At 43.6% G+C, this 12823-nt stretch overlaps 1 protein-coding gene across 1 annotated transcript in view; it reads right to left on the bottom strand.

Annotated features, from left to right (window-relative positions):
* Positions 1-12423, bottom strand: part of ITPK1 (inositol-tetrakisphosphate 1-kinase) — a 142229-nt gene extending 129806 nt beyond the window's left edge. Inside the window, exon 1 of the mRNA XM_033063888.2 lies at positions 12245-12423. Within this exon, the coding sequence (XP_032919779.1) occupies positions 12245-12339 (95 nt within the window). The 5' untranslated portion in view covers positions 12340-12423. The remainder of the gene's footprint in view (positions 1-12244) is intronic.
* Between the last annotated feature and the right edge of the window lie 400 nt (positions 12424-12823).

Raw genomic sequence — 12823 nt, 5'->3', positions numbered from 1 at the left:
ACCTGGAAGTGACAGTCTGCTGCAACCATAATTCTCTGCTATGCACTTGAGCTTATTTTACATAGAAAAAATGACAGAATTCCCCAATGACCCTATGCCTTTCTCATCCAGTCGCTTCTCTCCTCCTCACAGTGTCATTGTGGTTCCACTCCTATTTGACTCAAATGAGCACTTAAATCCTGCCAGTCTCTTAGAAGTATTCACAATTAAAACACAGCAGCTGACCAGCATCAATCAAGCAAAATCTTGTCTACTCTCCAGAGCCTTCTCAGAGAGACATGAGCTATATGCTAAAGATCCATGTGGTTTGATTACAACACCCAGAAGCAATGATAACCTGTCAGTACTTAAAGATATCTAGGAGAGCCTTTAAATTGCATTCAGACCAGACAAAAGCAAGATCCACTATTTTTTACTTAAAAAAGCAAGTTCTGACCCACAAAAATGCTCCACCTTGAGGTGCAATACTAGTTGAAAATGGGCATCACTAGCAAGCCACAAAAGTGATGAAGATCAATGCCCTATAGCATACATAAGTAGTAAAGCTAGTCACATTGCACTAAAAAAAGGAATCTGAAACGAAACTAGCTAGAGAGTTCTTGAAACTAAGCTAGCCCCAAACAAAGGCAATTTAGACTGGTGGATGCCTATGACCAAAGATTTTTCGGTCTACTGAAACATAGGAAAAAAACATAAAACCAGAAACCCAAATTTGAAGCACACATCCTCCCAGATGTTGCAAACTGCGGGCCTAAAATAGCATTAGAAAGAGAAAGAAAAACAAAATGGAGCTTCAATCCTCCATCTAGTAGCAAGTCGGTACTTTCTATTAAAAGGGTGTTAAAATTTTGGTTCAGGATAAACATCAAAAAAAGACCTATCCTTTTCAAAATTCACTTCAAGTTGGACAAAGTCCCTGGATTTTGACTCATTTCTTGAGGCAGAAGGAACCAAAATATCAAGCCATAAAGTCAAAAAATATAACCCCATTCAGTGCTTGTTCGCTTCCAAATAGATCTTTTCTCCTCCTATAGCCCCAGTTCCCACTTGCAGTTCATGCAACCAGTAACAACTAAAGGTGTAGCATAAACTATTTTTCTCCACAGATTAAAGAAGCTTTAAAGTGGCAGTTCTGAAAAAGAAAACTTCTTCCAAGGGACAAGGGGTGCTGTTCAATTCTATCATCACGTACTTTTTCCCCAGCACACGGTATTCCAACCCAATATGCCAGCAATAATACTTCCCTTTTAGTCTCGTGCTTTCCCCTTTTCTACTAGATACAGTGCGGAGGTCAGCAGCTACAATTGTGGGGAGATTTTTATATCATCAATCTTTCATCAAAATAGTAGTCTTGCTTAGTTTCCTTTTTTCCTTTCCTCCCTCTTACACACAGTTTTACAGGAGTTTTCTTTCAAGGCTTGAAAACTACCAGATTGACAGCTCCAGTGAATTAAGCTCCCTCTTTGTCAACAAAACAAGAGCAGCACCACAGGCAACCTCAGAACAAGCTCCCTCTATCCTTCTCTTCCCACCCCTCCAACTAGCAAGTGTATCTGAATGCTGAGCTTCACACACAGCTCTATCATGCCAGGGTGCCTTGTACAGAACCTCTGATAACACAGTTTACCCAGACTATCTCAAAGGACACTTATGTTAAAGCCACACACGCTGGAAACATCATGACTCAACACATTATCAGTGTATACCTGTTCCAGACAGCACACTAACTCTTAAAGCATGAGGCTGGGCTGAGTGCATGGCATCTGTGCTTAAAGACTGACTGGCAAAGAAAATCCATTTTAAACAACAGGGTGAAAGAATGTAGAGTTGAAGCAACTCTTAAAGTCATACTTGAGACCAGAGAAAGGCAATATTGACTGAAAAAAAAATCAATAGGAAGACAGAAAAACTCAATGCTCTCAATACAAGATGAAAGTCAAGTGCATATTTTATTAAAAAAATGAATTGCACATTTGGCATAAATGCTAGAAAAGACAGGGTTTCTATCTATTCCAGTACTAAGACAGTGCTTCACTTTCTGAGAGTGCCCCTCCGCTGTGCTAGCACTTTACCTCATCAGGCAGCAAAGGAGGATCTGGACACTCCTCTCTGCAGTTACAAGGGGCTTTTAGGTTCCACAAACCACTCCACTGTTGGTTTCAATTAACAGATTACCAGGCACTAGATTAAGTTAGAAGATGGCTTCTAAACTGTACCAAATCTTAGTTCCTCCTCCCTCTTCTAGAAGCTTTTTTATTTTTAGCAAGAAAGTGTTTTCTTTTTGGGGAAGAACTTTTGACATCTGAACTTTTCAAGACACCTTCACCAATTTTTCTTTTTTAATTAGTCAAAAGCCAGGGTACTTTTGTAAAATAAATACCTACACCTATGCTTAAAAATAAGTAATGCCTACTCCTTTACAGGCTTAAAACAAACAAACACCAAAACCAAAATTAAGTTTTTTAAAAAAACCCCACAACACATAAAATGCAACTTTGTATTTGCTTATGTTTCTACTCACAGCCAAACTAGAGAACTGCCAACAAACGCCAATAGCCTCCCTATGTTCCTATGATGGCAGAAATGAACGTGAGTTAAAAAATGCACTAAAAGATTCATGTGGAGCAGATCCATCTGTGGCTGCTAAATGTGGTACCACGGACACAACCGTTGCCACCAAAGTCTCTAAAAGTCACTGAGAGGGTCTGCCAAGTGAAAGGTGAACACATTTGCTCTGTGCCTCATACTTTCCCTAAGCATCTGCTTTAACTGTCCCTTCAGGTCCTGGTTGGCTGGGTTCAGGTCTGTTTGGCTGTCCTGACACTCTTCAGCTGGTCTGTCACCCCAAACAGCTCCAAGCAATTATAGTCTCTGTTATAAAGCAAAACATAGTGGTGGAACTGGAGTGGAAGCACCCTCACCATTACCCTCATCCTTTAAACAGCAGCAAGGAGAGCCCCTTCCATCTGCACTGGTACCAGACTCCAGTGACAGTAGGCAGAGGGGGCTGGATCCTCAGCCTGTAAATTCCCCAAAACTGAAATGAGATTTTGTATTCAAAGGAACAGCATGTTCTGGAACAAAGCGGCATCTACGTGCAGCTGCATGACATGCAGAAAGAGCTAAAGAACAACAGTGTTCTGTATTTACATTCATCTCTGTGGCTTGTATTTTAACTACAAGGAAATAACCAAGTTTCTCCTTGAAACACTCATAGCCTAGTGGGTTTAAGTGGTCACTCCTGGACTCACTAAAACATACCATAGTGCTGAAGCAGGCAGTGTTTCACAGCCCACCTGTACAAATGATGAGTTAACATCCTTGTAGGAAGGGCAGGGTGATGAAATAAGGAACAAGCCTAGTCATCCCACCAATTTTTTAACCAAATGCCAACAGTAATTTCAGAATGCCAGGGAGAAAGGACTGCAGCACTGTGGCTGCCAGGCGTGGCATTTTGTAAGTGAACCTTTATGGTATCATTTCCTTCCAGCACCATTAATCACCCCAGATATCCCTTGTTCTATCAGCTATTAACCAGTTGCCCCAACCCCAACATGAAGATAACTTTATCAAGGTTAGGCAGCAAGAGTCATTACTAAGCACTACAACACACAGTGCCAAGGGCCTGGTTGCCAGAGAATCCTCTGAACTATTTCTTCCTGCTGTAATGAAGCCCATTGCAGTATTGCACGTATTTATCCATACCTAACATAATGGACAAAATTACAGAAAATACAAAGAATCACCAGCATGTTAAAACACATAGATTTCAGAAAAGGACATCAGTGTTGCTTATGGTCAAAACACTCAACTCAAACCAGGTCTCCTGAAACACTGATTTTTAGCTCATTACTGCTCTCTGAGGGTGGGACAATCTCAATATCTATAAATGTTTATGGTAGTCTGAAGAGACAGGCGTGGGGCTTCAGAACAACAGGCAGGAGTATCATGACTTCACAGCTCAAGATTTGATATTCTGTATTTTGCTACAGACATGTCTCATTCACTTATTTTTCTTCCTTTGCCAGTGGCACTATGGAGAATTCAGTTTCACGATGCAGTGCCTTGGGACCCAGACTGGACAAGCAGAACCAGCGTGTCACCAAGGGAAAGAACCAAAGATGCCTTTTTGACAAGAAGAAAGAAAAGTCTGTGAGGGGTACGATGAAGAGCAAAAATAAGCCTGTTTCTGAAGTGGGAGGACCAACTCCAAATTCTTCCAAGCAGCGAAAACTGACCCAGCAGTATGTTCTAAGACATGTCACAAATCTTCGCTAACTGGTATCGGAGGGGTGAAGATTAAGCAGCTCAATGTGAACTGAACCTGCTTCCAAGTCCTGTGCCTGGCTCTGCCAATTACTTTCTAGAAGCACCATTAGATCTAGAAACATGATTTTCTCCACTCTACACATCAGAGCAACTTCTCAATGCATGTACATACCCTGCTGCCTGCAAAGGTAGTACCTTGGCTGTGGGAAAGAGCAGACTTCTGCTTTCCCAATTCACAGGAATTATTTTACATGAGTGGCAATCACACCCCAGTAAAATTAGCCCAAGCACTGAAGCTGGGAGGAAAGAACTACAAGTAAGGACATTCTGCTTTGAAATTAAGGACACCTCTTTCAGTGAAACTCAGTCATTTTGAAAGCCATTCCTAAAGAGCAATGGTTTTCCTCCAAATAGGATTTCTCTCTGCAGACAGAATACTAACTAGCATTTCCATAGTATTTGGACAGTATGAAAGTATCAGCAGTTTCCTCCTTGATCATATAAGGCACATAACCCCTTCTGAGCAGAGTCAAATTCCATCAGTACAAAACAATCCATTGTTTCAAGGACAAAACACTGAACTCAAAAATGAGAAAACGGAAGATAATCAGACAAGAGAGGGTTTGTTCTACAACACTGTGCCACAGATGTGACCAGCCCAGGTGCTTATTTTATCTATTATCACACTTACTTTAGTGTGTTTCACATGCACTGCTTCCTTCTTTCTTTGGAACAAGTTCAAGAAAGCCATCTCACCAAAAAATGTCAACTGTTGAGATGAATAGTACATTATCTGGTCAATAGCAGCAGATATGCTATCAATTCCCAGGTGCAGCACACTAAGATGGAAGAAACACTTTGTGTAATCTCTGACACCCCACTCCCACTGAGACTCTATATTCATGAGATCTGCACACATTTAGACTACGTGCTTAGACTTCCCAAGTAATGATTGCCAAATTAGTAAAGGGACTTCAAGCTACTTAATGCACACTAAGAATGGTTTCTAAGGTACCTTTTGCACTATTACAAATTGAACTTAACCAGGGACAGCACTGATCTCAGGAGAGGTCAACATCTCTGCTCCGAAACAGCACCACAGGCCTGTATCATTCCCACATATTTGTCTAAGGTAGTTGTAGAGGTCTGAAGAAAAAACTCCACTGGCTACCTGGACAATTACAGTATCTTTAACACTTAGCTATCATCCCTCCTTGGCCCAGTTGAAGGGCCACTACTTTTTCTTCTACCTGAACTGGGGAATATGCTTGGCAGAAGAGGCGGGGAGCATGTATTGGATTTTTTTCCTTTCTAAAACAGCTCTTTACAGTCAAGATTGTCTCTAGTCTCTTCTTTATGCTGAACAGTACAGTACACTACACTGTATTTACAAAACCTCCAATTCTTCTCAGTGCTCTCTTTTGGGCACTTCCCAGCTGACTGACCTTTTCCCTGAAATGCTGTGCCCCAGCCCAAAGGCAGTAGGTGAGGCTACTGCAGCAGCAGTGTTATCAGGGCTGTGCAGAATGGAGACATCGCTTCATGTGCCTCGCACTCTCCGTTCCAGCTTACACACCCCAAGATGACATTTGCTTGGGGTTCTTTAGGGCTGTTTTGTGGCAACACTGTCAATTTGTATTCAGCCTGTGATCTGCAAAAGAATGCAGATCTTTCTTGGAAAAGCTGCCACCTGACCGGGCTTATTATTGTTCCTTGCTGCATATCAGTTCCAACAGGTTGTGGTAAAGGGATGTGCCATAAGGAAGATGCAAACTTCCTGAACCTGAGGTAAATGATTGCTAGACCACAGAACCGAGTCGCTATGAAAGGGTGATTGTTACAGTCACTTCTGTTGTCCAGCAGCTGTGCTGCGTTCCCATGGAATGGTTCTGCAAGCATAACACCGTAAGCTTTGTGTGAGAAGAATGCCTGTCAGTAGGTGCTCTCAGAGATTAAGAAAACGCACACATATCCAGCTCTGCTGGGAAGTAAAGTCTCTACGCACTACAGGAAGAAGGAGCAGGAATCCAGAAATAGAGTGAGCTTCTCCTCCAAGAAATACAGCCCTCTTCGCTACTACCTTCAACACCTTTTCATGGCTTAGTATAATTTCTACCATTAGGCCAGTTGTCTTTGTTAAGAATTGATATCAAAGAAACTTACCCACCCATCTAGCCCCCAGTTACTTCTCATGATCTAGTATTTCAGACTAACACAACCAACAAAGGGAGCTATTGATCAACACACATACATTTTATTTTTATGGATTTTAAGGTTGTAAAAGCTAACTGGCACAAGCCAGATATTTAACAAAAGTAGTATTTAGGGTTTTTTGTGGGGAATTGGGGTTAAAGAAAATCCCCTGAGTTCTTCCTGGAAAAAATATGTAATATACTTCCTGCCTGCTATATAAAGAAATAGATCCATTTAATACCCTCAAACCAGCATTATTTTTAAATCTGTCTTAAAACTCATGTTTAGGTTCTCATGCACAGGCCATGGTACACAAGGGACCACAAAGTTTAGAAAAGAAAAAGAACTGTACAGATCTACAGCACTGACAACAGTGCTCACCATTTTATGGTAGATTACTAGATAGGATGATTTCTCATGTGCTAAAATAAGACTTAACTATATTGCAAAAATTAAATGGACGGAAGCTGAAGAATCAATTTAGCCTAAAGAAAAGGAAAAAGAACCCAAACAAGTTCAAGCCACACTGAAATTTAAATTCAGCATACTAATATTTTGGTAGGGAAAAAAAATCATTGGTAGCTATGTTCAGCAGACTGACCTGGTATCAGGCCTCAAAATATCTTCATCATAACTCAGTGAAAAAAACCCAACAAAGCAACACACCACAGTGACCTGTCATAACAAAATGGTCTTCAGCACAGGTGACAGATGCTCTGATGGAACTACATTTCCAAAGTTCTGTGCTAAATCCCAGGCCTGCTGAACTGATGCAGGCCACAATTCAAGAACATGGCCTCAAGATTCAAAAGTCTTCACCAGTGCATAGCACCTGGGAATCCAAACTGGACCAAGACAAGTCAGCGTGTCAGGGGATGCTATCAGTTTGTCATGGGTGATCTCACAAGGAGGGAAGATGACAATTTGGCTTGCTCACTAAAATTTAGTCAAGACAAATGGATTTTACTAGAAGGCATAACTAATCCACGTGCTTCCACTGCCTTCCATGGGCAGAATTAGGGTTTCTTAGCGTGTCTATCATTTCCTGAGAACTTCCTCCCAGATGCTCACCCTGTTTTATGAAAAATAAACAAAAAAACCCAAAACAAACAAAAAAAAAATCCAGAAAAAAGCTACAAGCCCAGTTCTTCTACTAGTCAAATTGTGGGATTTACTATGATATGAATTACATCTTCAGGCAACTCTTTAACTCCTTTTCTATTTGTTTTCTACATGCCATTAAAATGAAATTCTGACTTTTAATGTATGTAGCTACACAGAAAAGCTACCACATTACCATGCAAACTTACAAGCTGCACACGTGAATGCTTTTGCCCAAAATAACTGAGAAGCAGCTTATCATTTAGAATTGGGTGACTTCAAATTATGTCCTCTTGGATGAAGCACATTTCACTTCACATCACTATAACTTATTCATATTGCTGTGACCTTACTGCCTCATATCTCCAGAGCTCCCAGAAGAGACCATAGTAACAGCTGACAAGCAGAACAACTACCAAGGAAATGGAGACCTTCACAGAGCAAAGAAACATTTGTAAATTGCTGCACATCACTAATCTTAACTGGTGCCAAACACACACGCACATCACTAATCTTAACTGGTGCCAAACACACACAACTCATTTTCTGAGTAGATATATGCATTTTTACACATATATGCCACTCCTCATATGGCATGAACAGGAGCCTCTTCATTCACAACATCCACAGAGATCTGGTAGCATGCATATTTTACAAAACTATTACATGGGCATCCCAGAGTCCTTACCACCATCTGACATTCACACAACAGCTCTCCCATCTCTGTAATGGAGTGTGGCATCTCTACTTCCTTAACCTTGTATTACTGCTAATGCACCTGCACAGTGACAGCCATTCCAAGGTCAATGTGATGAGCGTGGAACTGATTGGATTGAGAGTCTTTGCCAACTGCATTTAAACCCAGCTTCAGACAAAAGACGAGACCAAGCAGCTAGAAAAAGGAGGAACTGTTCCTTGCAGCAGCAGCGAGGACACATGACAACATCAGAACTACACACTTACATCACAAGCTCCCAAATTCCGTTAGGAATGCCTAGAAACCTTGTTTTACTTTTCAGCAGGGCACAGATGTTCTATGTTTTGACAACAAACAGCAACCTAAAGTTCTGAGACTGTGCCACCTTAGAGGAGCAGAACATAAATGTTCACAAGAAAGTCTATTTGAGATGCACCAACCAGACATTTGCACACTGCAGTCCTGCAAGGACCCTACACTCAGGGAACTGCAGTCACAGCATACATGCTGGAATACAGATAACTCCAAGTGCAACACAAAGCACCATGTTCTAGCAGCTTTAGTAAAAGCACAGGACAACTTGGCAATAGCAATAAATTGCCTGACTAAAAAATTCACAGTGTAAGGAACACGTACCAATGCCCTGGTCCACACAAGAGCTTCAACCTCATATCACAACTCTAACAGGAATGCCTTCATATCAGCGAGGCTGAGACAGAAACTCTCTTCTCACCACTGAAACTGTACCAATGCGTGAAACAGAACAGAGAAGTCTTGCTCCAATCTCAGCTTATGAAGCAGTTTATACAAAAAAGAGCTGCTGGGCAAAACCAAAAACCACCTCAGGAAACAGACCAGAACTGAGGACACACCTCATCCCAAAGGAATGCCCTTGCCACAGTGCTTCCGACATAGCACGGAGAATGACTAACCTGGCACTGGGGAGCTAACCCTCTCCATATACAGTGGCAGGTTCAGCCAGAGGATCAGAGTGAGCTTGGCCCATCTTCAGGCTTGGTCTCCCTTGAGAGACATCAGCCACAGGCTTGAAACCAGGCTTCCCAGACGACAGGCCAAGTGCTCTATCCTCCAGGCCAACAGCTCTTAAGGCACTATTCAGAAATCAGATTTTCTGCAAAAGGCCTGTGAAAACACACTACCTTTTTGCTCATCACTCTGCTCAGAACCCCCAAGGAGACGTAGAAGCGTCAAAGTCTACACTGGATGCAACTCAAAAATTTGGGATCACTGGACTGGGCTACAAACGTGAAGGCAGATACAACTACAGGCACTACCTTTAACTCTATGAAGTTATGCTCTACATGTGCATGTGAACTCAAAGGCCTTTGGTAAGAGAAGATTTCCATGTGGATAAAAAGATCATGCAAAAGTCCCAAGACATTATGTTCAGACAGAACAGCTCTCTTGTCAGTCATACAGAAAGTTTCAAGGTGGATACAAACATGAAGAAAGTGTTTAAGGTTCCTGCCCAGTATTTGTGGAGCAGAAAGCTGAAGCCAGGACTGCCTACACCCAAAGTTACACCTTAGTTTCTGGTCCACTCACACTGGCTCATGTCTCAGCTCAGACAATCTAACCTAAAACCTGGAGCCACACTTAAGAAAGCGGTCTAGCACTTAGAGTCCATCTCTCAGAGAACGTGTTGAGCAGATTTTGAAATGTCTGTCCATGACCTCTTTAGGACGTCAGTGCTTTGCACAAGAAGTGGGTGCCCTTGCAAACTGTAAAGAAATAAAGATTCTCCTCATCCTAATAAAATGCCCAGCATGCTTCAGGAGTTCATTAGGAGGCTCCTCTTACTTTCCTGGTCTATATAACGGCTTCATTACAAACTCGTACAAACAAATCTGAACTTTGTAGTCATCCAAAAAGTATATCCCTAGGCAACAGGCAAATACATTCCAAGTAGCAGTCACCATAAAGCACATAGAGTAGACAGACATACAGAGTCCACTCTAACACATGAATCACTGTACAGGAATGAGTATGCTTGTCTCGTCTTCTACCATACACAAGATTTCTAGTAAGATGTATGTTAAGGTTGGCACAACTTCTGCAGGGGAAAATAGCTGACAAGTACACAAGTTATCAAGTAGATAATATCCATAAAATACTTGAAATCTGCCTAAATGAATGCAGCTGCCCTTTGGTGTCTATAGAAGTTACTAGGAATGAAAATAGAGCATCCAAGATAACAGCAGAATGTGCTCCAATGACTGTACTGATACTTAAACCAAACATTTAACTCTGCTTGTATAGAAATGCTAATAATGCTTTCCAAATTATCAAAGCATGTATGAACAACCATCTCAATCCAGAATCTGTAAATGCTATTCAAATTGAGCTTAGCCTATACAGGATGAGGTAGCCTAATTTTCACCAAGAAGTTAGTAAAGTGTAGCAAGAGAGACACTTTGGGGTCAATTTTCACAGCAGCATGATGACCCAAAGCTATTAATAAGTTTGTACAGTACTCTAAGAAATTGTAGGTCCATGTTATGTAACACAAGTGTAAGGAATTTCTAAGGTAGAGAGAAAGGAAGTAAAGCACTTAGTCAAAAAGAGAAACAAGGACAATGGAGGAGAAAGTCCATTTTGGAGACTGCTAAATATAACAATGTACAGTACATAATACCAAGAAGTTTTTAACGGATTTTCTGGGATTCACTGTAGTTTTCAGGCATGAAAAACAGCCTATACCAAACCTCAAGGTCCTCAAAATTACATTTTTTGTATGCCTAATAGTGGTAAAAGCATATTTTTGTGCATCACAAAAACTAACCTAAAATCTCACACAGGGGCAAAACCTAGCATTATTCATCAACAAGAATTTTGTTTGGAGAATCACATGAAATTAGACATTAAAACAGAACTTGTGGTCCTTTCTATACTTTAAAAAAGTCTAATAAATTTTGCTGAGGTTTGACAGAGGGGATACAGGATGCCAAGTACAAAAGCTGATGTAAAAGTTTCTATCAGTTTCTTGAAACAGTTTTCTGCTCTACCTCCTTTATCTTTACAGAAAGAAGTAAGTGCTGTCAACAGAAATTTCACAGGGACTGATGTTTTATGACATGCTTTAAATAAAGTATATTTGAAGTCTCATACAATATGTACTGCAAGGTTTGCAGTGTATTTTTCAATTATCAAAACTGATTTAGTATCCTTGTTATAAGCTTAGTATTAGAATGTAGTAAGAAAAAGCTGTTATTCAGTACCAGAAGCTCCAATGCATGTGCCACCAGACCTTGGACCCACACGGAGTTTAAACTCCCAATTAAATAATAAAATTGTGTAATATACTGCAAAAATTATCCTCTAAGCTATTCAGACAAAGTCTAATTACAGCTTATCAAACTAACCTTTACCTCTGGGACAGCACGAAACAGACGCAGTTATACCATCTTCAGATGTCTCATGCACATCCCAAATGAATACAAGCTTACTCAGGGGTTCGTAGACCCTAACTCTACGTGCTTTCACATAACTTGAAGGAAAGTTATTCCCAAACGTTTGACACTTTTGAATAATTACTCGGATTCAGAAGAGGATCCGCGAAGATCCCAAATCACCCTATTTCCTCGGGAATACCAGAGACCTCTCGGGAAGCAGGGGTCACAAACACACCCAGGCGGGCAGTGACGAGGGGCTGTGCCGAGCCCCCGCACACCCCCGGGACGCTGCACCACGCCGGGCGGTGCTTCCCTGGAGCGGCCGGCAGCGCCCAGGTGAGCGGGAGGCAGGAGCGCTCAGCCCGGCCCGGCGGCAGCGGGGCGGGGTGCCCGGGGCACTGCGAGCCCGCGGCCCCGGTCCCGGCGGGCACAGCCGGCTCCGCCGAGCCGCGCACCGAGCGCGGCTCGCCCGGGCTTGGCGCGGGCCACGGCGGAGCACGGAGCGGCCCCAGCCCCATCCCGGGGCCGCCGCCTGCCCCGGCGCTCCCCGCGGCGAGGGCCGCCTCCTTACCGGCACAGCTCGGCGAAGGCCTGGAAATTCAGTTTCCTGATCTTCTTCTCGCTCAGCCAGTATCCCACTCGCTTCCCCTTCAGGAAGGTCTGCATGGTGCCGCCCCGCGAGCAGGGGACCAGTCCGGGGCGGCGGGGCAGCGCGGCTGCCGCTCGCACTCGGCGCCTGCCAAGCGACGGCTGGAAGGGAAGCAGAGAAAGGAGGATCAGCCGGCGCCCCGCGGCGGGCGCTGCCCCCCGCCCGCCCCGCTGAGCCGCCGAGCCGCGCCAGGCGCAGCCCCCGGCGGGCGGGCAGCCCCGAGAGGCCCTTTCCCGCACCGGCGGGCAGCTCGCCGAGGCACACAGAAGCCGCTCCCCGCAGCAGCCCCGGAGCGCCCAGCCGAGCAGGCACGCCACCGCCACCGCCGCCCAGCCCCGCGGCACGCCCGCAGCGCCCGCACACACGGACCCCGCCGAGCTCGCCTCCGTGCCCGCCCGCCGCCGCTGCTGCTGCTGCGCGGCCGCGGTGCTGCTGCTGCTGCAGCGGCTCAGCTCCCCATTTGCCCGCTATTCACAGCCGCCTCCACTTCCTCCTCCTCCG

Source organism: Catharus ustulatus, chromosome 6 (assembly GCF_009819885.2).
Source record: "Catharus ustulatus isolate bCatUst1 chromosome 6, bCatUst1.pri.v2, whole genome shotgun sequence".
Lineage (NCBI taxonomy): Eukaryota > Metazoa > Chordata > Aves > Passeriformes > Turdidae > Catharus > Catharus ustulatus.
The sequence above is the reverse complement of the archived record's forward strand: the minus strand, read 5'-3'. Positions and strand labels throughout refer to the sequence as shown.